The following is a 25,357-nucleotide window of genomic DNA, read 5'->3' as shown; positions in this document are numbered from 1 at the left end:
CACCCGACAGTGTCGGACCTAGTAGACTCTGTCGAGCTCTCGAAAATTTTGCCAAGCCACCGAACGATAGATAACTACATCAAATTGTTTTTTTTTTCTATTCTTGGGTAATAGTTTCTCACTTTTACGAAATATTTAGTCACTTGGGCTTGAACTGGTTGTACAGTTGCTGTTTCTTTAGTCCTATTTGAGATAAAATTTTCTAATTATATAGGATAATTACAAATGGACGGAATTGGAAACACTGCGCGTTTATTGTGATTCACGAAATAACTGATTCACGAAATATTTTTGAAAAGTCGTGAAAGTATTTGTAGGATTCGTAGGGATATAAATATGTTGTGAGTGCCCTGAATATTATGGAGATTATCCTAAGCCGTTGTTTTAAGCAAGCGATGCCAGATAGTTGCAATGTCATTTCCGTAATTTAACATTTATCCTGGAAACTTTAGCGTTACCCAGCACGAAACGTACAAGAGTAGACCTTTTTTTTTTTGCTTACCAAACAAAATAGTTTCTATAGATAAACTCATATTTCCGTAGATTCCTGCAGAAAAATTCGAATTTACGTTGATTTTTGCTAGAGATCCGTAGATAAGTAGAAAATCTCCGAATTCGTAGATCTGACATCGCTGGTTGCTTTGTTTATACCCAGGATCTTACCGAATGGTTCCTATTGTCGTGAATTTACCCGTCGTGACTTGCTTTAGTATAGGCCATTTCAAAATTAACCCCCTGAGAGAGTGATAAGTTTTTGATCGTAAATTTCTCTTGTTGTATCTAACGTATCAACATAATTTTTGCTATATTCTATCGACAATATGATCACGATTTTATGATACCATTTTTAGTTGTGTGACATAATCTCAAATAATTCAAAATTAAACTTTTCTGATATGTTTGGTATCAACGAGTTTTAAAGAGCAAAACACATGACGATTGTTTCTCTCTCTCTCGTATTTTGAAAGCTTAGTGATCTGTGAAAGGCATTATATAATCTAACTACCAATAAATTCGAAATTTTTCAGGTCCATAGATCATCATAAGGAATTAGTTGAATTTTCTCCATTTCATATCAAAAGCATCAGAATCATCAAAATTGAATTTAAAAAAGATTGCGCCGTCACTAACACAACAAATCAATTACGATGGCAAGGCTCTCTCGCAATGCGAAAATGAAAGTATTGGTGTAGAACCAGTGTTGGTGATTGCCGAAAATTTGACAGAAGCTGCTATATTGCTATCTATATTGTATACAACATTTTCAATCCTGTAGAAGATGCTACAAGAACTCGAGACTCTCAATGCATGAACTGTGAGAGAATTTTGCTACATTTCTTCGCTCCACTTCATACTCTGAGTATTTCACGGCCCTTAAAAAAAATTTACAGTCTGATAATGATCGCCGCTGTGTGGAATTTACCAAGAGTAAATCGCAAGTTGACAATTATCGCAGAAAATCGAATCGATGATTCGACTTGATGATTCTCATACTAGGTTGCAATATTTCAAAACCCTTGTGTGGAGCATTCACAGACATTTTCATAGACACAACTTATACAAAGGTTATATGCACATAGTCGAAATAAGCGGCAATAGTAAAATGATTCTATCGCAATTGTCAACTGCATGTATAGAATCGGATCGCGAAACGAGAATAAGCGACCGTTTGTTGCTTCAGAGAGGATCCCCACAGCAGCGTGCTAACCTTTGATTCTCAGAAATATCATCGAGAGAAATTCGCTCTCGCACTGGTGTCTATTCAATGTTAAATGAGCCATGCCGGGTTTTTGTTGTTGCGATGATTTCCAACTCTCTTTGATGGCACTGATTCAATCGTGTGAAGAGTTGCTGATGAGCGTTCTTTTGATAAAATAAAAGCCATCGTTGTGTAGGACACATCTCTCTACTAGTATCGAAATATGCCGTGCGAAACAGGGTTGCCATATATACAGATTAATCTGTATTTTATTTCTCCTGAAAAATACAGGTTCAAATGTTGCGAAAGAAAATAATTTCTTAACACCGCTTGAAATCCATATTTGTTTAAAAAGTGTTTGGAGTGTGCGGGATTTAGAATCCGGTTTTCATTGGAAGCCGACATGGATTATGGTAAATTTTCTATCATGTTTGGCCTATATTTACAGCAACTAACAACGAGTCCAAGACTGCGAATTGTAAAGAAAAAGGAAGAAAATACGGAAACCAACAACGATACCACCGATGTAGCAATGGATGACGAGAAAGCCACGAATAAAGTGCCCCTTAAGCATCGCAAGATAAAAATGGAAGCTCCTCTCCCCCTAGAAAAAGGGTGACAACGAGATCCAATAAAATTTTTATAAAAAAAATTTTATATCAGGTGTACAACTTTGCTTCCGCCGTTTTCCGATAGGTGGCTGTATCGGCTGAGGCTGGTAGAAATACATAGATGATAATGCCTTTAAAGTGAGTGTGTACAGTGCCTAACGAATTGTCATCGCCGTTTCAGTGACAGTTGTTCTTGTTTTCGTATTATTCACGCTCGAAAATGTCTGTTTATGTGCCCAATTCTCGCCATTTGCGGGAAGTTTTACTTTTCTGTTACAATTCGAAAAAAATGCAACTGAAGCGCATCGAATGCTTTCAGAAACTTACGGTGATGCTGCTCTGAGTAAAAGAACGTGTCGGGAGTTCAACGTTTTAAAAATGATGATTTCGATGTCGAAGACAAACATGATGGTGGAAGAGAAAAAACCTTCAAAGATGAATAACAATTTACTACGAGCTCTTAAAACCGGGTAAAACCATCACAGGAGATCGCTACCGAGCGCAACTGATGCGCCTTAGTCGCGCGCTAAAAGAAAAGCGGCCACAGTATCAAGAGCAACATAACAAAGTCATCCTCCAACACGACAATGCTCGGCCTCACGTCGCAAAAGTGGTGAATAAGTACCTGGAAACGCTGAAATGGGAAGTCTTGCCGCACCCGCCGTATTCCCCAGATGTCGCCCCTTCTGACTTCCACCTATTCCGTTCGATGGCACACGGCCTGGCAGATCAACATTTTCAATCCTTCGAAGAGTTGGAAAAATGGATTACTTCATGGATAGCGTCAAAAAGGACTCCTGTTTTCGAGCCAGGATCCGAAAATTTCCGGAAAGATGAGAGAAAGTTGTCGCTAGCGACGGACAATACTTTGAATAATACATCTGTAAGCACTTTTTCGCAATAAAGCTTTTAATTTTGGAAAAAACGGCGGAAGCAAAGTTGTACACCTAATAAAAAAACATCCGATGTTTTTGTTTGTTTTTCAAGAACTTTATAATAATTATGTCCATAATTACTGATATTATTTTAATAATAATAATAATAATTGTTACTATTATTATTATTGTTATTGTTATTATTATTTTCATTATTATTATTATTATTATTATTACTATTATTACTATTATTATAATCAATACTAAAATTATTCTTGCACAACCATGATCGTCGATACATTTCAGACCAGGCCATTGCAATTCTCTTTTACTGAAATTCCGAGAAAAATCAGATATCTTCGCACTTAATAGTATTCAAAAAAATCAGCTATAAATATGCTATGTTGTACCTTGCCTATATTAGCAATTTAATAAAAAATTGTCTCAAGTTTTGGAATAGTAGCTGTTTAATGTAACTAATCTGTACTTAATGTAGATGCATCGTTTCAAACTCTAGTATTGAAAAAGGGGAAAGCTTGCACAATTTACACAATCGATCAACTAATTTATATTCGGAAGTGTGAAGGAAGCGTACCAGTTTTTTTTTGTGTACACGACATCCAGTTATGTCTTTGACATTACCCACCCGCCTTTTTACCTATAATTTTATCAACTGGATTAATTTTTGGACATAGGTTATTAAAGAATTCTCGTTAGCTCCCCTTCAAGAGCTTTTATACTTTTGCGAAGCATAAAAGTTAAAAGTATTAAGACAAAACCGCCATTAACCGAGTGGCATCAATTGAACCTCAGTTTCTATTGCTGTTACCCAAGGGGTTTGGAAATATGACACCCTCAATAGGATCCATCATACGAAACCATGCGCATTTCCCACGCAATATTATGGGGTTCCAACGCATTATTATGGGATTACATACATAAGTGATTTTATTTCAGTGAATTAAAAAGCATCGAATAGTATATGGGGCATTCCACGCAAAATCAACCACCCAAAACCATTTTTTTTTCATCTAACTATTTTTTTCGGTACAAAACTCGAAAATATTCGACACGTATTTTTTTAATTGATATGATTTTTTGAAATTTCGCGTTTGCAAAAGAACCTTTTTTCAACAATCTATACTGTAAAATCTAATCAAGATACAAAAATTAGTCCAAGACATGAAATGCGCGTCTTTGCCTTAGTTTTCAAATAAGCAATAACCTTTAAAGTAATTCAATGAAAAAAGTTAAAAATTTATTTAATCATTAAAAAATAAAAAATAATCAAACATGAAAACCATCATTTGTTTGCAAAAAAATCGAATTTCTCAAGAAGGGAAGAAGAAACTCGTCGCAACGACTGTTTTTGATTTATAAATTAATTTTTACACCGTGATCTTAATTGAAATGTTGCCAACAATAAACTGTCAAAGTTAGGATTCCATCTGTGGCGCGACATGTGTCGACAAGTTAAGCCCGCGTTCGAGCGAGTTGCACTGCGGTACACTCCGCGCGCGTTTTATTTGTTTAATAATTTTTAACTTTTTCATTGAATTAACTTTAAAGGTTGTTTTATGGAATTGATTATTTGAAAGCTAAAGAAAAGACGCACATTTCATGTCTTGAACGAATTTTTGTATCTTTATTCGATTTTACAGTATAGGCTGTTGAAAAAAGGTTTTTTTTTTGTAAACGCGAAATTTCAAAAAATCATATCTCGATAATTCCACGTTTCATATTGAAATAAAAAAACGTGCCGAATATTTTCGAGTTCTGCACCGAAAAAAAATGTTATATGAAAAAAAAATTTGTGTGGCTGATGTTGCGTGGAATGCCCCATATATTTTGTTATGTTTGAGAAAAAGCATGTTTTTTGTTATATGTGGAAAATTGTACAATCTCTGTCGCAAAACACTTTTTTTTCGGTGAGTCTTATATCTCAAAAACTTAAGAATCGACTCATTCCAATTCTTCAGGTATTGCTCCTAATTACTACGGCTAGTTCGTGCACTGAAGGTTTCGCGAAAAAAAAGTTGCATGACTTACATTTTTTTCCCAACAACAAATATTTTCTCACAAATCAGTGGCGTACAGAGGAAATTTGACACCCGGGGAAAAATAAGATTTGTCGCCCCCATTATTGGTTTAGTGAGCAAAAATAAAAGCTGAACTTCCTCTCCGGAAATATGACTTGAACGAGTAAAAAAAAGGCCACAGGATTGGTTTGGCGCCCCCCGAGTTGCACCCGAGGCGAGTGCCGCCTTCGCCCCCCTGGAATTGTTCACTCGGAAAAAATATGATTATTGTCAGTCTTCGGAGACGATTATTTCAAATTCTTTCTTTTTACTTTTTGATATACTATAGCTGATTATTAAGTAAATGCATTGCACTCTAAGTTAAGGTGGAGAAATTGTGGACCGGAAACTTATAGCCTTTTGAAACAGGGTGGTTTATATAAGTTTTTTGGTTTAGGCTGGGCCTAAGAAAACGACATAAAAAATACTGAACAGGAAAATGCGATAGAAGTAATCATCAACAGATTAAAGGACTATTCACACATATCCGGTCCGGTTCAGTGCCGGCACGACACCGTGCACGGATACTGATATTATTTCATTCGTTTTCTATGCGCGCATTCACACCTATCCGGCACCGTGCCGTTTCAATGCAGCTCGCCGTCAGTGTAGCGTCCGTCCGGCAAACTCAAATTCGTCGTCCCCGATATTTTTTATTTTCACTGAAGTCGGTATGTCATTGCATTGGCTGTGCCAGAACGGAAACGGAACGGAAGGGTTCCGATGAAAAAAGAACACTGAAGGCACTTTCACTGAACCGTCACGGAACTGAAATGTGTGAATAGTCCTTAAGTCGTTCTCAACTGAAAAACCTGTTACAGCTTTGACTTGCTCGCCATATCACGCAACTCACGGCGCAAAATTTTTCCACATGCTGTTTTAGGTATTTCAGCGATGAATCGTACCCCTCCGTTTAAATGTTTTTCCTTGGATAAACGATTCGCAACCCATGTTTTAATTCCTTCCTCGCTTAGCTTCACCCCTGGCTGAAGAACCACGAACGCTAACGGAAGCTCGCCGCTAGCTTCATCCGGTACACCAACCACTGCAGTATCCTTGATTCCCTCGTTCAAAAGTAGAACTGCCTCTACCTCAGCTGGAGGAACCTGGAAGCCCTTATACTTGATTAAATCTTTGATACGATCTACAATGAAAAAATCCTCATCCTCATCAAAATACCCGGTATCTCCTGTGTGCAGCCAACCGTCTGCATCGATGACCGATCGAGTTTCTTTTTCGTTGTTCAAATAACCTTTCATAACCATCGGTCCTTTAACACAGATTTCGCCCACTTGGTTCGGCCCAAGTGTTCTTCCGGTGTCCACATCTGTCACTTTTACCCTACACATACGATTCACACGACCAACACTACCGCCTTTACCGGACATTCTCGTGAGCACACCGAGCGTAGACTCACTCATCCCGTAGCCTGAGCGGATTTTTTTCACATTCGGTAGTCGTTTCAGGACTATGTCCTCGATTTCTTTACTAAGAGGGGCAAAATCACAGCCGACCATCTCGAGGGAACTAAGATCATATTCATCGACCAAGGGATGTTCGGCTAGAAACATCATCGACGGCGGTGCCAATCCCGCTCCGGTGATTTTGTACTTTTGAATAGTAGATAGGAACAATTTTGGTTCGAATTTTGGTAGACTTACAATTTTTAGCTTACTACAGAAGGCACTGAAAAGCATCATGTAACCGTAGCTGTGATAAAATGGAAGAATTGCAAGACCACGAGATGTTGAAGGCATCTGAGCGTATTTCAAAATCTCGCGAATATGCGCCAAAACTGCCATCAGGTTGAAGTGGGTTAATTGGACAACTTTGGGAAATCCTGTTGTTCCAGACGAAAGAACCATTAAGGCTACTTGGTCTTTCAAATTCACAGGCTGAGGAGTGAAGAATTCAGCGTTGTTGCGATCGAAAAGATCCTTGAACAGAGTGACGCTTTGGTTTGGTGCATCATCGGATCCCATCAATACGATAATTTTGATAGACGGAATCTTTGTTGACATTGACTGCAAGGTTTCTATCCCAGTTGTAGATACAAAGATCACTTTAGGAATAGATATTTTTAGTATGTGTTCGAGTTCTGCGGCAGTGTATGCCGGATTCAACAGAAGTGGTATTGCACCCATGTAGATTGCCGCGAAAGACACTATGGCATGTTCGATTCTGTTCTCGCTCATGATCGCAATGACGTCATTTTGCTTAATTCCAATCCGATCAAACCTATTCGCTAACCGAACTGATTGCTCCAATATGTCACTACAGCTATATGAATCTCCGGTGATAGCATCTGTCTGTAAGTGAAGAATTCTTCGAACTTATTTACATACAAAATTACTCGATTTACTTACGAATACAACATCGTCTCCATTTGCACGCAATCGTTTTATGATGAGCTCTCCTAGCGACAGGCAATCGGATTCCACACTCTCTTCCGTGGCACCCCCGTAGAACACGTATTTTTCAACCAATTTCGTCATACTAGCGACACTGCTGAATCGATACTGTCGCGAATTATCAACTCAAAGTTTTGTTTTGTCGAATCCCATGAACAATTAAGTCTAAAGATAGATGAGATAATTTACCAAACAGATGTCAGACGAAAAATGATTATTCACTTGACGAGATACTTACTCGCCTATGTTCTGACTTACACTGCATACTACTGGACACTCGCACACTCGTTTAGTTTTTTTTTTCGTTAGAAAGTGCGATTTTATTCGTAATCGCCTACAGGTAGGCTTAGTTAGGTGATGTTTGGCTTGATTGAGTATTGGTAGTAGGGTAACGGCTTAACACGTTGACTGCCACGACCATTCTCAGAATTCCGGTCTAAAAAGCCAATTGCATTTAATCATTTTATATTATTAAAGACTATAATTATATTACCTAGTAATCATCAAAAAGCATAGAACATTGATTTTTTGTTCTCTTCCCAGAAGCCATCTATCCATATTAGCACTGATATGCTAGGAGTTTAAGCGTAGCTACGCGACAATGGCAAGTAAACACAGTACGAGATAACTCGTAGTCGGCGTCCTAGCAAAGAACGGAATATACGAGTTATCTCGTAGTTGGCAGTCAACGTGTTAAGTAGTCATCTCATATACGAATACCATTAGTTGAAGTGTGATCAGCTGTCTCTGTTCCACAGATTGACTTTGAGGGTAAGATGAAAATAGGTGCATTCGCTTCAAGATTTCGCGTCGCTATAACAACAGTATCGAACCATTATTTTTCTGCGCTATTGTTTTTTTGAGTAGAAGTAAAGATATCGTGTTCGATTTTATCACAATTCGTTGATTGAAAGTCGAGTAATCGGCAAAACAATTTGACTAGTAAACTATTAATAAGATGATTATTGGTACAATAGCCTGATTTGAATGTTAACTAAAAAGGCGGTTGGGTAATGTCAGAGACATAATTGGATGTCGTGAATATCAAAACAACTGACATGTTCCTTAACACTTCCGAATATCAATTAGTTGATCAATTGTATGAATTATGCAAGCATTCCCCTTTTCCACATTTTTCGCAAAAACAAAGAAGGCTTCACTTGATCTCGATTACTGTGAATTTCACACAGCGAAAAGTGCAAAAATCTAACCAAACTGTTTTAGATTTGCACTAAACTGAGGATATTTCTTTTCGATTTGCGAACAACAAATCCTAATAGTTCTTCAGAAAACTTTTAGAGCCATTAGAACGGCTGATTTTGTGTGATGGTCTCCACCGTTGTCCCCTTTTCGTTGATTTTTCACCAAAGGAAACGATTAGCAGATGTGACGTAATCGCTCTTGTCGGAAGCGAAACTAGCTTTTCAAACGACACACAATACATCTGCTCACAGTGGCGATAGAATCCAAACTGATTGAATTTTTGTTAGGAACTCACTACGATATTCACCACTTTTCGGAACATTTTTCTCGAACGATTTGTTGTACAGCAGCAGATATTTTGTTCTCTTCTTCAGAACGCGTTCTGATTGGCTGGTGTTGACAAGGGTCAAATGAGATAGGGTTTTCAATAGTGTACTATTAAAATACTTCAATGCTTTTGCTATACACGTTTAAGTTGAAAAATTTCGATTCTATTGGTAGTTAGATTATATAAATCCTTCCACAGATCTATTAGCTATGAGCTTTCAAAATACGAGAAAGGCAAACGCGTCTTATGAATTATCCTCTTTGATACTCGTTTATACCAAACATTTCAGAAAAGTTTAATTTTGAACTTTTTGAGATTATGTTACACAACTGAGAATTTTATCATAAAATTGTGATAATATTTCCGATGGCATGTATCAAAAATTATGCTGATTCGTTAGATACAACAAGAGATATTCACGATCAAAAACTTATCACTCTCTCAGAGGGTAAATTTTGAAAAGGCACCCCATAGTAAAGTAAGTCGTATTGTCGAAAAAAATTGAAAAGCAAATCAATCAAAGGAAAGTAGAAAAGAATAACTTAATAATATTTGGTAGATTTTCAAATTAGATTTGTGTTTAGTACTAGCTAGAGTAAAATTGTTTTTAACAAAGCTGTAATAAAATTATTTGACAACATTGATGGGTGGAACAAACTAATTACCATTTAATTCAGATCAACAGTACAAACATTGCAAAAAGCTCAGATGTGCTGTATTTTTAAACGCGTTTGAGATAATTTTTTGTTAAAAACTCTGTTCAAACGACGAATGAGCATGATACTTGATTGTAGTAGAAATTTCACGAAAAATCTTCGAGGCAAGAATATAGAAAATTGCGTATTAATTAATGTTGTTCCCATTGTTAATGCAAGGTGAGCGACAAAACAGAGGATCCAGAAGAAAAAGGCACGATGTCCTGAAACAGCTCACAAAGTTAATGAATAATATTCTAAGGAGTCCGTTTTTAAGTGATTATCCAGACTTGAACGCTCACACGACGCAAATTCTTCGCAAACTGCTTCTAAGTTCAACTTTCAGGCAGCGAAAATGTTCATTAAGAATTTGTTCTGAACTTGCAAGTTATCAGAAGTTCTTTATACTTTGCAAGCAGCAAGAAAAGCACGAAACTGTTTTTCAGGTAATGCCATGATTAAGGAGGGTTTCTACCTTGTGGAGTTGGAATTATGCCATTTCTTGTAGATTTTTTTTTTCAGGTTGAAACCCTGCTTATCCATCTAGTGGCGTGATAATGCCTTTGTCTTGCCATTTAAATAGTATTCTATGCTCGGGCATTAGTATTGTGAACTTATCAAATAACCTAATAGAAGATTTCTAACGATTCTTTCATTTCCACAAAATTTAAGGGGATTTAAAACACTAGGATTTGTCGGTTACGTCACATATAAGATAATGTCTCTCGAACCGGAAATGAACAAAATTCAAACCTACGACAGGACCAGACAACTGGTTTCTTTTTCCAGCAAAATATTTCTCTTCGTATCCTGGTTGCTCCCTGTTATAAATAATACATTCTTCGGAGGCATTGTTGCCAGTAGAGATAATTATTCATTCTTTCTTCCTTATAACATGTACTTATTTATCATTTGAAAACAGACAAATGTTATATCAGTCAAAAATATAGCTCTGGATTACTTTTGATCAGATGCTTGTTTGAAAGAAACCGTTAAGTTGAAACAGTTTATTAATTTTTTTTCTAAAACTCTTATTTTTAGGTTATTAATTTTTGCAGCTTTTGAGTACACTTTAGCTAAGTACTCAGCATATCCATTTCGAGAAAAATACTAACAAACAGATCCAAAAATTTGGTCAGCATATCCATTTCGAGAAAAATACTAACAAACAGATCCAAAAATTTGGTGATATTCTCAAATACAACATACATAATCAATTTTTCTCGTCCATATCACACTTCGTGATTTCAGGCTTTCTCTTTGTATCATCCAGTGAAACAAGTTGTACTTAAATCCTATTGATATTAATAATTTTAAAAAGATGATCCAAAAAACAAAATATGCAATATCAAACTACATTGTAACCGACGATTCTGACAACACGTTTTCTACCACCCTGCAGTAATATCATTAGTAATATTAGAGGAGAGTTGGCATCACTGGGAGTGCGATGCGGTGTCTTGGTGCTGCTGTCAAAACAGTATAATTTCAATGTGTTGTTTGATACGTATAGTTATAAATTTGGTTGAAATAGTGATAATGCAGGTGTGACAAGTGAGAGTGATATGTATTGAATAATATTGATCCGCGAAACTGAGAATTTACCGCCCCAAAATTCAACTATGTCAACCTGTTAACCGATCGAAGCGCCGTCTGCATGTCATTATTGGTGTTGTCGGATTTCTACAGGGTCCGGCACTCGAAGTGTAACCAATTAAAAAGGCCATAAATTCAGTTTGAAAAATTACTTTTACTTAATTCAAAGTACAAAATGTGTAAAAATAATACAAAATTCAGAATCAATTCACTTTTGCTCGATATGACCACCTTATGCCTTGACTTGATGACTTGAGAGAGCGAAGGAGTTGCTTCGTTTGGACGAATGTGACTTGCAGGTATTTTGGCCCACTCGCGGACAATAACTTTTTTCAGCGCCTCGAGACTGGTGTATCTTTTAGTTCGGACTTTGCTCTAATAATCCATTGGATTCGCATCTGGTGAATTCGAGAGCCATTGTGTGGACGTGATGAAGTTCGGAACGTTGTTTTTCAGCCATTCTTGGTTCATTCGAGCTTTGTGGGACGGTGCCGAGTCCTGCTGAAACGTCCATGGTCTGCCACCGAAATGTTTGTCTGCCCACGGCTTCAAAGCAACCACCAGAATACTTTCCCGATAATATGTCGCATTTACCTTGACGCCAGGCTCGATGGAAACGATTGGAGAGCGCCCATCTGCGGTTACAGCGGCCCAAACCATTATCTGTTGCGGGAGCTGCCTCCTGGTGGCCAATCGATGACTCAAATTCTCGTATGAACGGTCGGTCAAGTAAACCCTATCGTTTTGAGAGTTTACGAATTGCTCAATTGGAAAAATTTTCTCGTCAGAAAATACAATGTTCGGAAATTGACCGCTTTCGGCCAAACGAAGCAACTCCTTCGCTCTCTCAAGTCATCAAGTCAAGGCAAAAGGTGGTCATATCGAGCAAAAGTGAATTGATTCGGAATTTTGTATTATTTTTACACATTTTGTACTTTGAATTAAGTAAAAGTAATTTTCCAAACTGAATTTATAACCTTTTCAATTGGTTACACTTCGAGTGCCGTACCCTGTATGGAATGTGTGAAAGTTTACAAGTCGATCGTGTCATTCAGAATGAAGGTCTAGGGTTGGTCTGCAGCGGACCACCCTGGTGGCACGATTGTTATCTGCATACAATTGGCTTGAAGCCGAAATTTTTAGTTCTTTGGTTCTAGTTCGCTGTCAAATGTTGTGTTTAAGCAGTGTTCACATCTTTTTTCATACGGTTGCACCAACATCATGAAACGATACTATGATAAACCATAAATTTCTTTTCTTATTCAAAAACAATTCAAATTACTGGTTTCAAAGAAGATACAAGACTAGAGTTATACTTCTATTGGGGCTTAACGGAATTAACTTTTGACACCAGTGTGGTTTGATTGTATTAACTTTTGTATGCAGTCTAATATGGGATGCACACGATATACTTTGATTTTTTTCCTCTTGCTTGAATTATCAGTGAAAGTGTGGTAAAACTGAGTTTCCAGTGATTAGGGTATTGAATACCATGGATTAAGAAAAAAGTATTGCTTAAAGTGACAGTTCAAATAATTTCTAAATTGAAATGTGCTATTACCTGTGGCGGTGCAAATTTTCCGAATCCTGAGGATTTGTGAGAGTCACTTCAGTTCGGGAGAAATAAATGTAGTTGGAAATCAATTACGTTTGGTCATGGTTCTAAAACGAATCCTTGTGAAACATATGTACTAGTCGATATTAACATAAGGCGCTTGCTAATCGTTAGAGAACATTTACATAGAACAACTCGATCTTTTTTCCTTAGCTACGGTGATATCTCTAAAACCGAGTCTCAATGCTTCAAATAGTTCACATGTTTTGTAAAGTATTGTTTGAAATTAAAATCTCAATAAAATTAATATTTTGAAGGTTTCGTGAAGATGAAAAATTAGAAGATGTGATTCAATGTGCGAACGATTTCTAAACATCATCGAGAGGAATGTGCGCCAGTGAACTTTTCACAACTGATACTGATACATGGGAGAACAGTTTCAGTGAAAATCGCATTTGCAAAAAAACAGTAGCAAACTTTTCTTTAGTCAGTTTGTTGATCGATATTTTTTTTTGTCTGAAAGTCACTTGCAAAAAATTTGATTTTACTGTGCAGTTAATTTGAAGAACTTAAAAAACACAAAAAAAAAGAATTGTTACAATTGTATTTATACAGACTTTCTAAATTTAATACAGATTTGTAAAGGTTCATAAAAAGTGAGAAGTAAAAAGTTAGACTTTTCTCTCTGAGTATCTGTTAGTATTTGATTGCAGTACTTCTTTAAACGTTTATTAATAAACGGACAAATCACATGTTAAAATGGAAATCTTTTGTGCAAATATTTGATGATGAATACTGATAAACATTTATATTAAAATTTTAAACCAATTTGAACTGATTCATTTTATTAGTGAAAATAGATAGAGCAGATACATATTTTCTATGAAAATATCTGGCATCTCTGTGCACAGTGCAGGTGAAGTGAAGGAATGAGATGGAAATAGGAGCTCAGATGAAATGGGGAGCCGTTACCCTACGTAAAATTCAAATAAGCAAAACAAACAGTAACAACATTTATTTATGTTAAAGTTGAAGCAAATATTGGTACAATAATAATTTATAATAGATTTAACTAATCAATCAGTATTCTAAAATACGTTTCAAGTATCACATGTTAATTCTCAATTTTAATGCAATCGCCATAGTTGTCGTTGTCCTTTTGGATCCATTGTTAGCAAACGCTTCGATAACAGCTTCCTCATAGATAAATGTTCATGCAAAATAGTGTACGCACCGCCGTACGACATCTTAAAGATGTCGGCCTTCTCATGCAACCTTTCTCGAAGAAGCTTCTATAATAATATTTGTTTAGTCAAATTCACTATGAAAACAATTCTTTTGTAAGACAAACCCTCAAATTACGTCAAAAGTCCCTTTTCAATTAAATTTTCCTGAGGTACATAATGTACCCAACAAGAGCGTTCTAGGATTAAACATTAAAGTCGTTCTTCACATGAATAAGAAAAATATTCTAACCATGTGCGAACACCAACGTAAACTGCTTGAAAGACTATATCTGCTTTTGTTTTGTTCTACATTCAACCCTTACATTTAAGAAACCATGTTTCCAAGTAGTTTGTTGGACGTTTCCAGCTAATAAATAACTACTTTTTATGACCAGGCAATTCAGATGACCTGCGTATTGCTCCCTACAGAAGTGCGAAAACTACTATCGTGAAGACTGAACGTTTCGCAAAGGCATATTCTAAACCTATTGTGGGAGAATAAATTTCAGCGTTTAGTGCTTGAACCAACTCGATTTTCGTCTATTTGGCCCTTAATGCCTAAGAACATTGTACAGTATCCATTATAATAAACCCAAGATGCAGCCTCGTTTGGGATCAAACGGTTACTCGGTGACATTTCCGCTTTCCCAGCATTTGTTCGGTCCTTGGAAATTCGGGCCTTCGAAAGGATACGTTCGACCAGAGAGATAGTCATCATATCTCATACCGACATTCCGCTAAGAGCGAGAGAAAAAAGAACGGCTCCCACGGTACGGATTGCCATTGCCAGTTACAAGTAGGTGGTGGTACTCCCGTTACCACGCTTACCCGCGCATGTCCCACGCTTCAATCAGTGCCATCGGTGAACATACTTAACCTTTTCACTTTATGATATTTTCAACCTTTCGTACCCATTGCCGAGCGACGGTGGGGACCAGAGGTAAAACTTTTAACTCTTTGGTTTCTTCTTGGCACGATTTCCCTCAGCCCCCTTTGTGATGCATGCTTCGTTACCAGGAACAAAACGACAGCATCCGAAGTAGTTGTTGTGCTATTTACCGGCTCCTTACCCACTGGGTACTTTCCCACGATCCGCACCGCTACGTTCCTTGGTACCGAATGGACCCAGGACTGACAACGACAGTGAAGGGTGGAGAAGCCTACGGAAAAACATCAAGGTCACATACGCCTTCCCCATCGCTCGTTGGAAAATATGGCGCCATACGAAATTGTTGCGATGGGTGGTCGAACCGTAAGTCGGGTGGGAGTTTTGTCCAAGTTGTATCGTTCTAGTTCTCGCTCTTTATTTTCGTGTTCTCGAAGCGTCTGACGCCTGCTACAATATCACACAATACGTTGGCAGGAAAACTAGTGGAAGGGATGAATTCCAGATACTGCGATAACTGCTGGGTTTAGGCAAGGATTTGCATCACCCTCACTCGATGTGACTCACTCGAAAGTGCTCCTCTGACTGCGAAGAGTTATGTGGTAAACTTTCGTTTATAATGACTGGAAGTTTTAAGTTCGTGGTACAAACCGTCTGGTACGGCTCCGGTGGTTCATTGTGCTAAGAAATGTGCTCACATCACCGACGTTCATGATTTAGAAACCCAGCTGCCTGGAAGTGAGTTTTCCGTTTGAATAGAGGGCTTAAATCGTTATGAATAATTTATTCCGAAATTGTATCCCGGATATTCGTACACACTTGGCTTCGGGATGAACATTTAACTCAGGCTACCATATTTCGCACGCTTAAACTGTCAAACTAGAGGAGAAACTCAATCAAAAAAGGCTAACAAGATTACAGAAAACTTTTATTGACTTTGAGTTTTGGATACAAATAATCAAAAAAAAAACTAGATGTCATTTAACGCAAAAATCTATCTGTAGCATATCGGTATCAAAATGTCTTCTACATAAGTACCAGGAAAATATCACCAAGACTCATTTAGGCGAGAAAAAAAGGTTTCGCAACAACCTTTTCTCATGTCCATTCAATCTAATAGTATAGAGGTGAAAAAATCTGTATAAATACCGAGAAGTCGGTCTACCTGGTAACGTTACTTGCCAGGTTGTCAGATTTATCTGGCAAATGCCAAATTTTTCTCGCTTAGCCACCTGTAAAAAAAAACATTGATAATGTATTGTTTTTATTCAAAATTTCTTATTCGCGAAGACACTCTAACTAACCAGATATTTTGTCAGATTTTACAAATTTTCCCAGATTTTGTCAGATCTCACCAGCCGCGTTGGACGATAGGTGGTGAGACCTTTTTTTGCTCACGGAAAATGAAGCCCGGTCAAAATTTCCTTCTACATAGTTGGAGACAGACAAATCCAGATAAGTTAGTCAGAAACAGATTTTTGAAAAAATATCATGGCAACTCTGCGCACAACCTTTCTATTGGATGAAAAGTCCCACTTGCACGCGGCGGGCAGATTTCCCCCCAGACGGCTGGCTATGTCTGCCAGCCATTTTTGCCGGAATTCTGCCAGAATTCCGGCAAAAGTCGGGCAACAATGCAACAACCGTTTCCGGTAGAAAATCTCGCCTAGCGGTTATTAGGGTTCTTTTTCTGTAGGATTCTTACCGTACAAGATTGGCAGAACCGTTTTGAATCGGTTCTACATTTTTATTGTCTTGGTTCTATTTTTTCAATTAAAAGTACATATGAAAGGCAATAAGTTATTGTCCTTCATATATACTGATTATGGAAAATGTTATTGCCAATAACATTGCTTTCTCACTACCAAACATACCCATAATTTAAGGATCAAGAGTAAACCAAGTTAACTTGTGTTGGTAATTTGTGTATTACGTACATTTTATTTGGTACGTATGCCATAGATCTATGTGTTCATATATGCAGTGCACCGAGTTTATCAAAGTGGATTGCACGATTGAGTTTCAAATAATCTTTTTTCATAATAATTTATTCTCAAATGAATGTCAAGCCTAACATCTTGGATGAAATATCAGTTTTGATCAATTTTTCACCAACGTTTGATGGAAAATTGCTTACATTTTATGAATGTAGATTTTAATTCCATAATAAAAAAGTTAGCAACACTGCTTCAATACATTTGTATTAGATTGCCCTACACAGAATAAACAAAACCAATTATTTTCTGTTACAAAAGCAGTTTTTCGGAAAAATAAATAGTTTTACGACAACATTCCATACCCATTGCCTTTCGCGTGTTAAATTAAAGGTTTCTTTTTTCCGGATTTACTTATAGAAGGTACGTAAATCTTTATATTGCAATAATTTCTGCAAGAGGAAATCCATATAGGAATGTGTTTGTTGCTAATCAAATGGATCAGTGGAAGTAAACTGAAACTGAAATAATTGTTCTCGAGCAGTTTTAGACTAAGATTTTCGCTTTTCCTGAATTGCGATTTTAAGCAGTATGAACCGATTGGTTTATTTATCAACCACATGGAAGATTTATTGAGTAAAATCAGGTAAAGAAGCGCCGGAATTTGTTTTTACGCACACATTGTTGGCATTACTCATACGCGTGCAAGTGTTTTGCTCCTTAATCTTATTTACCTCGTCTCAAGATTCGTTTCTTGTATGTACATGCGGGATTGACGAATATCAAATGAAGTCGAATAAAAAAAATAAAAAAGAAGGAGGAGGGAAATAAACAAGACACGTACGGCGAGATAATGACGCAATTTCGCCTGGACAATTTTGACAGCAGCCGGAATACAGTCAGCTTTCTGACGGTTGCCAGAATTCCTCACAAGCGGGGTGCTTAATATAGGGTAGTTTTTTGGTAGCGTGTAGTTTTGTGCATGGGCGAAATAATAATGAGCGTCAGAATCACTGGTGCTAGGTTGCAGATTTGTATGTAAATTTTCCGATTTCTTTTGTAAGCAGACTTTGCAATTTTTACAGTTTTTTTTAATCTTTATATACAATCGTCAAATTTACAGACTTTTAATATTGCGTTGGGCTTCTTATTTGTTTTGACTCGCCATGCAATGCAATTCAACAATTGCATTGGAGGATTTCTCGTATGCACACGTGAAAATTTTACCTTCCATTTCTGCCAGAAGTTGGACAGTTGTTTTGACCTCTTCGCTCTCTGTTGTACTGAAGTTTTCAGCTTTGTTATATCACGTATTAAAGCGAATAAAGGAACAAATCGTCTGGTGGATTAAAGACAATTACAAATTTAAAAGGTAATTTTCTCTAACGACAAATTATTTGTTTGTACACTAAAAAAAATAAACAAATATGTATCTGTCAAATCCAACTGAATTTTTAGAGTAGTTTATAGTTAATATTGATAATGTTTCGAGCAGGCGTGTACCCAGAAAGTTTGTTCGGGCGGTGTTTCAGAACATGATGATCAATTTTAATCACATACGAATGGAAGTATGTATATGATAAAATGAAACATTTTTAGTTATAAAATCGTATTCATTTTATAATTGGCTTATATATTTATAGAGAAAAGTTTTCATATTTTTTTGGGTTTGGGAGGGTGTTTGAATCTTTGATACACTCCTTTGCATAAGCGCCTGGCTTCGAGTGAAGCACGAGGTTTTGAAGACAAAAACGTCGATTGGTACAAAGTATTATTGCATAATTATTCTGATTATAAAAACATTATCATTTAACGGTGAATTCAAAAAAATTATTTTTTGGTTTGTGGTCACGAAAGGGTTAAATCGATGCGAACGACAGTTTCGCTATAATTGCGACTTTGCGGCTATCTTTTGATGTTTTTGAAATATTGCAGATTGCTTCCAAAGCTGAACTTTTGACACACTCTCTTTACCACACTCTTTTCAGCACAAACATGGTTGCCGAAAAGAAATTGACAGCTTTCTTGAATATCTGCATTACTGGTAACCCTGCTTACGAATTTGACAACGAGCAGAAAAGAAACAAAGAAAAAAACAGAACCGTGTTTTCGTTCATAGTTCTATCTGTTCTAAACAGGGATGTCAGGTTCACAGATTAATCTGTGTTTCACAGATTTTGAGTTTTCTGCATAGATTTTAAAACTGACACAGATTTTCACAGATTTTTGAAAATGATCACAGATTTTCACAGATTCTTGAATAAATCACTGATTTTCACAGATTTTGGAAATCGAGTACAGTTTAGCACCAAAAAGTTACAGCGTGTTGGTAGTGAGACCTTTTTTTTTTTTGCTCACCAAATTTGATTTTGAACTGCTATTGGGGTACGGAAAACGGTCACAGATTTTCACAGACAGGTTTTGGATTTGACCACAGATTATTGAAAAAATGACCTGGCATCTCTGGTTCTAAACAGTTGCACTCACGATCACACTTTTGATTCAGCACTTTGCTACATTTTAGGTTATGTGTAATTTAAATTAAGCAACATTTCATGACCGTCATTTTGATGTTCTACCTGTATTTATTGACATCAAATGAATTTCAAAATGCAGCAAAGGAGAAGGTAAAATGAATTTTTTGTACCATTTTCAGAAATTTCTTGTTTTATTTTCAGTGATTCTAATTTACACCTAGATGACGATTACTAAAATAATCTTTATAAATCATGCAACTCTTACACAAACTGCACTTATTTCGAGGCGATTAGTTATAATTTTTATTTTTATCTACATTCACGATAAAAATAAAAAGCTGAGTGAGTAATGTCACAGACACAACTGGAGAATGTGAAAACGAATAAAACTGCTGCTTCTTTCACACTTCCGAATATATGTAGACAATTGATCATAGTTTTACTGTTTCGCTTCCAGAATTGTACATCAAATTACGACTTATTGACGATTAATATTTTCCAACGTACAGATAAATAACACTGGAAATATTACGTATTTTTATGTTTCGGTTTTGCACCATACGCTTTGTTCGATGATTCGTTCTATTAATGCAGTTGACATTTTGCGCACCCTATTTTGACATTGATTTCCAATTTAATGCTCGTTCATACTAAATATTAAATTTTGAGATACTTGAGGTTATCTTATACCGTTTTCGTTTATTGATCAGAGCAGCCCGAAAGCTGACCCAGAGTCGCCCAAACAACGTTTGATATGTTTGTTTTAGCAACCTGAGGTCGCTCTAGATCGGACTCCAATCGCGTAGTTTCGCTCTGAAAATTTTCTCGGGTCGCACCACGCATCCAGCCGAGTTTGTTTATTTTTTCTTTTTTCATGAGTTGTTGTTTAGGGCGCGTACCACGTGTTCGTTTTACTCGGAGTCAGAGTAGCCCGCGTCTAGGTTCAAAAACGAAAACGGTATTAAACTATTGACAATTTTATCATAGGTTGCTGAACATATTTCGGATGGTATGGAGAAAAAGTTATGTTGCTACCTTAAATACAACAAAAGATATTCGCCATTAAGGTCTACCCATTCTTGTACAGGGTAAATTTGTAACGGTGCCCCATAGTATAGTAAGTCGTATTCAGGCCAAAACGCATAGGCGACATGACACGCACATGTTCAAAAAATAACCATCCATTCACACCATCCAAATTTATGAAAATTATCTCCATTTCTTACTGATTGTTGGTACGAAAAGGAAAACTTACGGAAAAATATCAAGGAATTGATTACTTATTACACCTAATATCTTAAACTTATCACATTCAAATCATACAAATTCAGTTCCATAAGCTTTCAACCGCATTTTTCTTTTTATCTCTCTATATTTTTTTTAGTTTTAACGGAATTTTTTTATGGTCGCTTTTTTACACAGATGGTTCAGGCTATGAAGCTCGTTGGTCAATAAACGAAAAAATGAATAATAACCAAAACCACTGTATCTATTGCCGTAATTGATTTGAGCATTCATATTTCGTTCTACCGTTTGAGCTCCTTGCTGCATGAAGAATGGTAATAGCAGATCTCACACTCTTCACGAAGCTGACCAAATAGACAATTAAACCACAGACTAACAGACATGACAGTATGAGTAAATTCTAATAAAAATTATTTTTCGTGATGCACTAGTTCCACCTATATTGTACTGCGCGAACTATTTACTATCTGTACACCCCTTGTGTTATGTAAAAGTTTTTTTACTAGTTGGTTTCCCCTCGTTTGTCAACACCGATCAGCTGCTTGCAGGGATGCCTGATTTCATCAAAATATTTGAAAATGAATCGTCACAATGATTTATTGGATTACGTTGATAATATATTTAACTTTTTCTTGATGTTGGAGGGTAACCATTTATTCGACTCAAATTTGTTCATCTAGACTATTTTTTATTGTGTTGGTAGTTTTCACCCGAAATTAAGTGGCGGCAGACCAGAAGCAAGTAAATATTGTAACAAAACGGGTTCGATTTTTTATTGAGTTGGAGGATGAGAAGTAGGCGCAATTATGTATATAGTTTAGGCAATATCAAAGATAAACTCAAGATAGAGTAGTCTGCGATTTCTTAGGTATCATTTGAATAGGACCCCTCGATGAGCTCGGTTCACTGTCAATTTGAGTATTTTGAAGCAAAACAACAAGTGTCTGATCACTAGATGCGTCGTAACTATGACAATGATTGTTTATGTTTGGAAAAATATCAAGTTACAGTATGAACGATATTGAGAAATTTCGCTTTATATCAGTGATTCTTAGAATAAGAAAGTGAAAACTACTTAGAACCATTGTCTAGAATTTATTTAGTTTGTTATAGCCTCATCCCATGAAGCATCAGTTGTGGCAAGAAATCATTATATGCTGAATGTAAACATATGTGTGCTTCCTTTCTAACTTGTATTGTTTCCATGGCATTTTGTCGGAACTAGTCGACGCTTGTTAACGGAGGGTCAATAAAATTACATTATTACTGAACCAACTGGTTCACGATTACTGACCCAACATTTTTCAATGAAACGTATGGAACATTGTAATCTTCAGTTTATCTTTGGCAATATGTATTAAATCTGTATCCTGCATGAAATTCGCATGGACGTATACAAAACAATACATTACAGGTAATTCTGTATGAATGGCAACTCTGTTGGTAAATGAAAAAAATAAAGACAGTCTAGATGACAGACATGATGTTTTTGATAGGGTAACGTGGCGCCATCATGACACATGTGAGTACTGTCCCAAATAATGGAATATTCGAAATGACCGTTAAAATGATTGAAGAATCAAATTTGAGTGTCCTGTCTGTTAGTCTGTGATTAAACTGCCAAATGACACTTGACATACGATTAACCAGAAAAGACTTAGTCCCTGTTGTGAATGTACAAATATCTCCCTGGAAGATCGGATCCGACAAAAGAGCAACATCAGCGCCAACTGGTGTCGACTGCAATGGTGGTGGTGGTGGTGGTAGTGGTGTTATTATAGTAGGCGTTGCACAAAACAACAAGTGCTGCACGTCGGCAGAAGCGCATTGTCGGCAGCAGCCACAAAACAATTCCTCTTGAAATGATTCGAATCTGGAAGCATCCGAAGCTCCCCATCCCCCGTTGTCATCGCTGTTGTCGTTCGGTTTCCTCGATTTTATCCTACTCGACGAGACAAGCTGGAAGCCGTTGGGTTTTTTCATTTCCAAAAAGAGAACAGCAAATGACCAAGAAAACAGAACTCGGATTGCCTACATGTTCTGGGATAAAAGGAAACCAAGCATTCGAATAGCATCTATAGGAATGGATGCAATGGATGCCGCAGACCTTCTGAACTCGCACATGCATGCCGTGCCGGCTGAATCTCTCCGCTTTCTCGTATGTGTGCGTACGAAACAAAGCAATAGGAAGTCGGCACCTAATTGTATTGTTCGACCGGAAGGCGGGCTGTGCTGAAACGTATAAAGATGGTGAGGAACGAGCGTCGTATTTCCCGGCTATTGGGTTTTGTTGTAGCATTCGGTGCAAAACAAGTCCAATTTCTAATGAGGTGATAAAATGTTTATTACATGCTTGAATAGGTTTTAGTATTCGTAGTGCCAATGTAAGACTGGAACATGTGGGAGGTTGGCCTGTGTTGCCTGTTCGGGGTTCTGGCAAATTGCCTTCTGCAGTGAACCGAGATAGTTCCGGTTTTGTAGAATAGTTGTAAACCGAGTGCTGGACGAGCTGCATTGGCAAACTAAAAGCACCCACCCTTCATAGAAACGGACCAACATTGGGTGGTCGGTGTTTGAAAGAGTCGGAAGAAATAGAAATTTTTATAGAAACCAAAACCAAATAGAAACATGTTTAGTTAATTGTAATTTTTTGCACACAAGACAAACTAAGTCACAGGAAATTGAACCGACTCAATGGAAGCGTTAGTCAATCGTTGCCAACCAATGAGCCAAAAATCAGTCTGTGCAAAATCTGTATATACTTTCCATAACAACATCGCAGCCCATCGGGATCATTTTGATGAAGTGCACAAACTCAGAATCAAGGTAAATTATTAAGATGATGTTTAATTAAAGGGTGAAAGCTGATATCTTTTTGGCAACACTGTTTTTTGACAGATCACGCGTGAATCGTGGCTAGTGTCATTGGCAAACTTGTTCAGTTTGGTGTATAATTTAATCATGAATCGTCGTTTGGTCTACAATTTAATCATGAATAGACGCTGGCAAAGTTGAAGGAAGATCCACTTTTTTATCGAAAAATTTTGTTCAGCAACGAAGCTAATTTCTGGTTGAATGGATACGTCAACAGGCAAAATTGCCGCATCCGGAGTTAAGACCAGCCAGAAGCATTGCAAGAGCTACCAATGCATCTCAATAAAGTCACTATTTGGTGCTGATTATGGGCTGGTGATATTCGTGCAATACCGACAGATATGTTGGAGGAAGTGTGCCAAACTTGGACCTTGCACATAGGCCATCTAAAGCGAAACCGCGGACAACATTTGCATGAAATCATCTTCAAACATTAAATTATATTGATCGTTCTATCGATTCCAATATAGATTTCATCAATTTTCTTAAATTTTTCGAGTTTTTTATACCGCTAAAATAATCACCCTTTATTTATGGGTAGACAAGATTCAATATTTGTGACCATCGATTACATAAAATAATTCATAAGTGATTCATAAAATCACCAAGTTTTTGTTTTTTTGCGTATTGAGCCGCAAGTTTTACAATAAATTTACGACGCAGAACGAATCTAGTGACCATTCTTACCACACCGCAAAAATCGATAAAAACGTTCAATTTGATTCAGTAGCTACCAAACCGTTCCTTTAATACATATAGTTCCTTTTGAGAAATTATTTACAAACATATACCGCTTAATCTGATTCCATCACTAATTATTCATGGCCTAATTTGACAAAAAATATAATTATAACTTTTTTTCTTGAAGAGATAAGAAATGGTTTCTTCCATAAAGTTGTAGAACTATTAAAAATAAATCTTTTTTGACCAAAATACCAAAAGTCTAGATCGGAAATACAAACCATTTTTCATGGCAACCCCATTAAAATCAGTTTTATAATCATACACTTTAAAAAAATCCACACGTTAACCTTATATGAAAAAACACGTAGATTCCAAAAATGGCTTTGTCGTCGGAGTTTACGTGATCTTCTTAACAACCAGGGGATCATGATTGATTATGAAATGAACCATATGTCAGAATAATTGCTGTTGTCACATATATTTTATGTGTCACACACTTACTTGAATTCATTTTGTCATGTTTATTTTGTGCTCGCAATATGGCGTCAGTTGAAAAACCTAGAACAAACAACATAGGCCAAATCCCTTTTGACCCTTCTACGGTATTTATCACAGTGATTTTAGGGTAAATAATTGCTCATTGATTTTATCGACAGCTATGAAGTCTAGCTAATTTTTATTATACTCTCAGATCTAATATTAGTACCAAGCAGAAGTATAATTTATAAGCGAATGTACCATTTAGTGACCTGGCCCAATCTTCAACAACTTATTTGTATGACCAATTGACATTACGCGAATTCTATGCTCCAAAAATACGAAACTGAAATTCAATTCAATTTTGATTTTTTCTACAGCGGAGTTCAAAACCTCTAGATTGTGTTCCAGCGGAGGCAAAACCTCTAGATTGTGTTCCAGCACATCAATCACATCTTAAACTACTAGTTCCAGCTGAATGCATTCCTTAAAGGGAACAATGT

The 25,357-nt window shown here is 36.8% G+C and overlaps 2 protein-coding genes across 13 annotated transcripts in view; one reads left to right on the top strand and one right to left on the bottom strand.

The window, feature by feature from the left end:
* Positions 1-25,357, top strand: part of LOC131439242 (uncharacterized) — a 684,657-nt gene that overhangs the window by 386,188 nt on the left and 273,112 nt on the right. The gene's annotated exons all lie outside the window — the stretch shown is intronic.
* On the bottom strand, positions 4,492-8,409 carry LOC131439286 (uncharacterized). Its single transcript, XM_058610123.1, has 3 exons — positions 7,913-8,409; positions 7,630-7,839; positions 4,492-7,572 (listed from the first exon to the last, which is right to left on the bottom strand). The coding sequence occupies exons 2-3, from the start codon at positions 7,756-7,758 to the stop codon at positions 6,079-6,081; spliced, it is 1,623 nt and encodes a 540-aa protein (XP_058466106.1). The 5' UTR covers positions 7,759-7,839; positions 7,913-8,409; the 3' UTR covers positions 4,492-6,078.

The sequence above is a fragment of the Malaya genurostris genome, chromosome 1, assembly GCF_030247185.1.
Source record: "Malaya genurostris strain Urasoe2022 chromosome 1, Malgen_1.1, whole genome shotgun sequence".
Taxonomy (NCBI): Eukaryota; Metazoa; Arthropoda; class Insecta; order Diptera; family Culicidae; genus Malaya; species Malaya genurostris.
This window is presented reverse-complemented; position numbering and strand designations above follow the sequence as displayed.

Coding starts and splice junctions, on each gene's coding strand:
- LOC131439286 (XM_058610123.1), bottom strand. CDS start 7,758: ATGACGAAATTGGTTGAAAAATACGTGTTCTACGGGGGTGCCACGGAA. Junction 7,573..7,629: donor ATGGAGACGATGTTGTATTC/GTAAGTAAATCG, acceptor CTTCACTTACAG/ACAGATGCTATCACCGGAGA.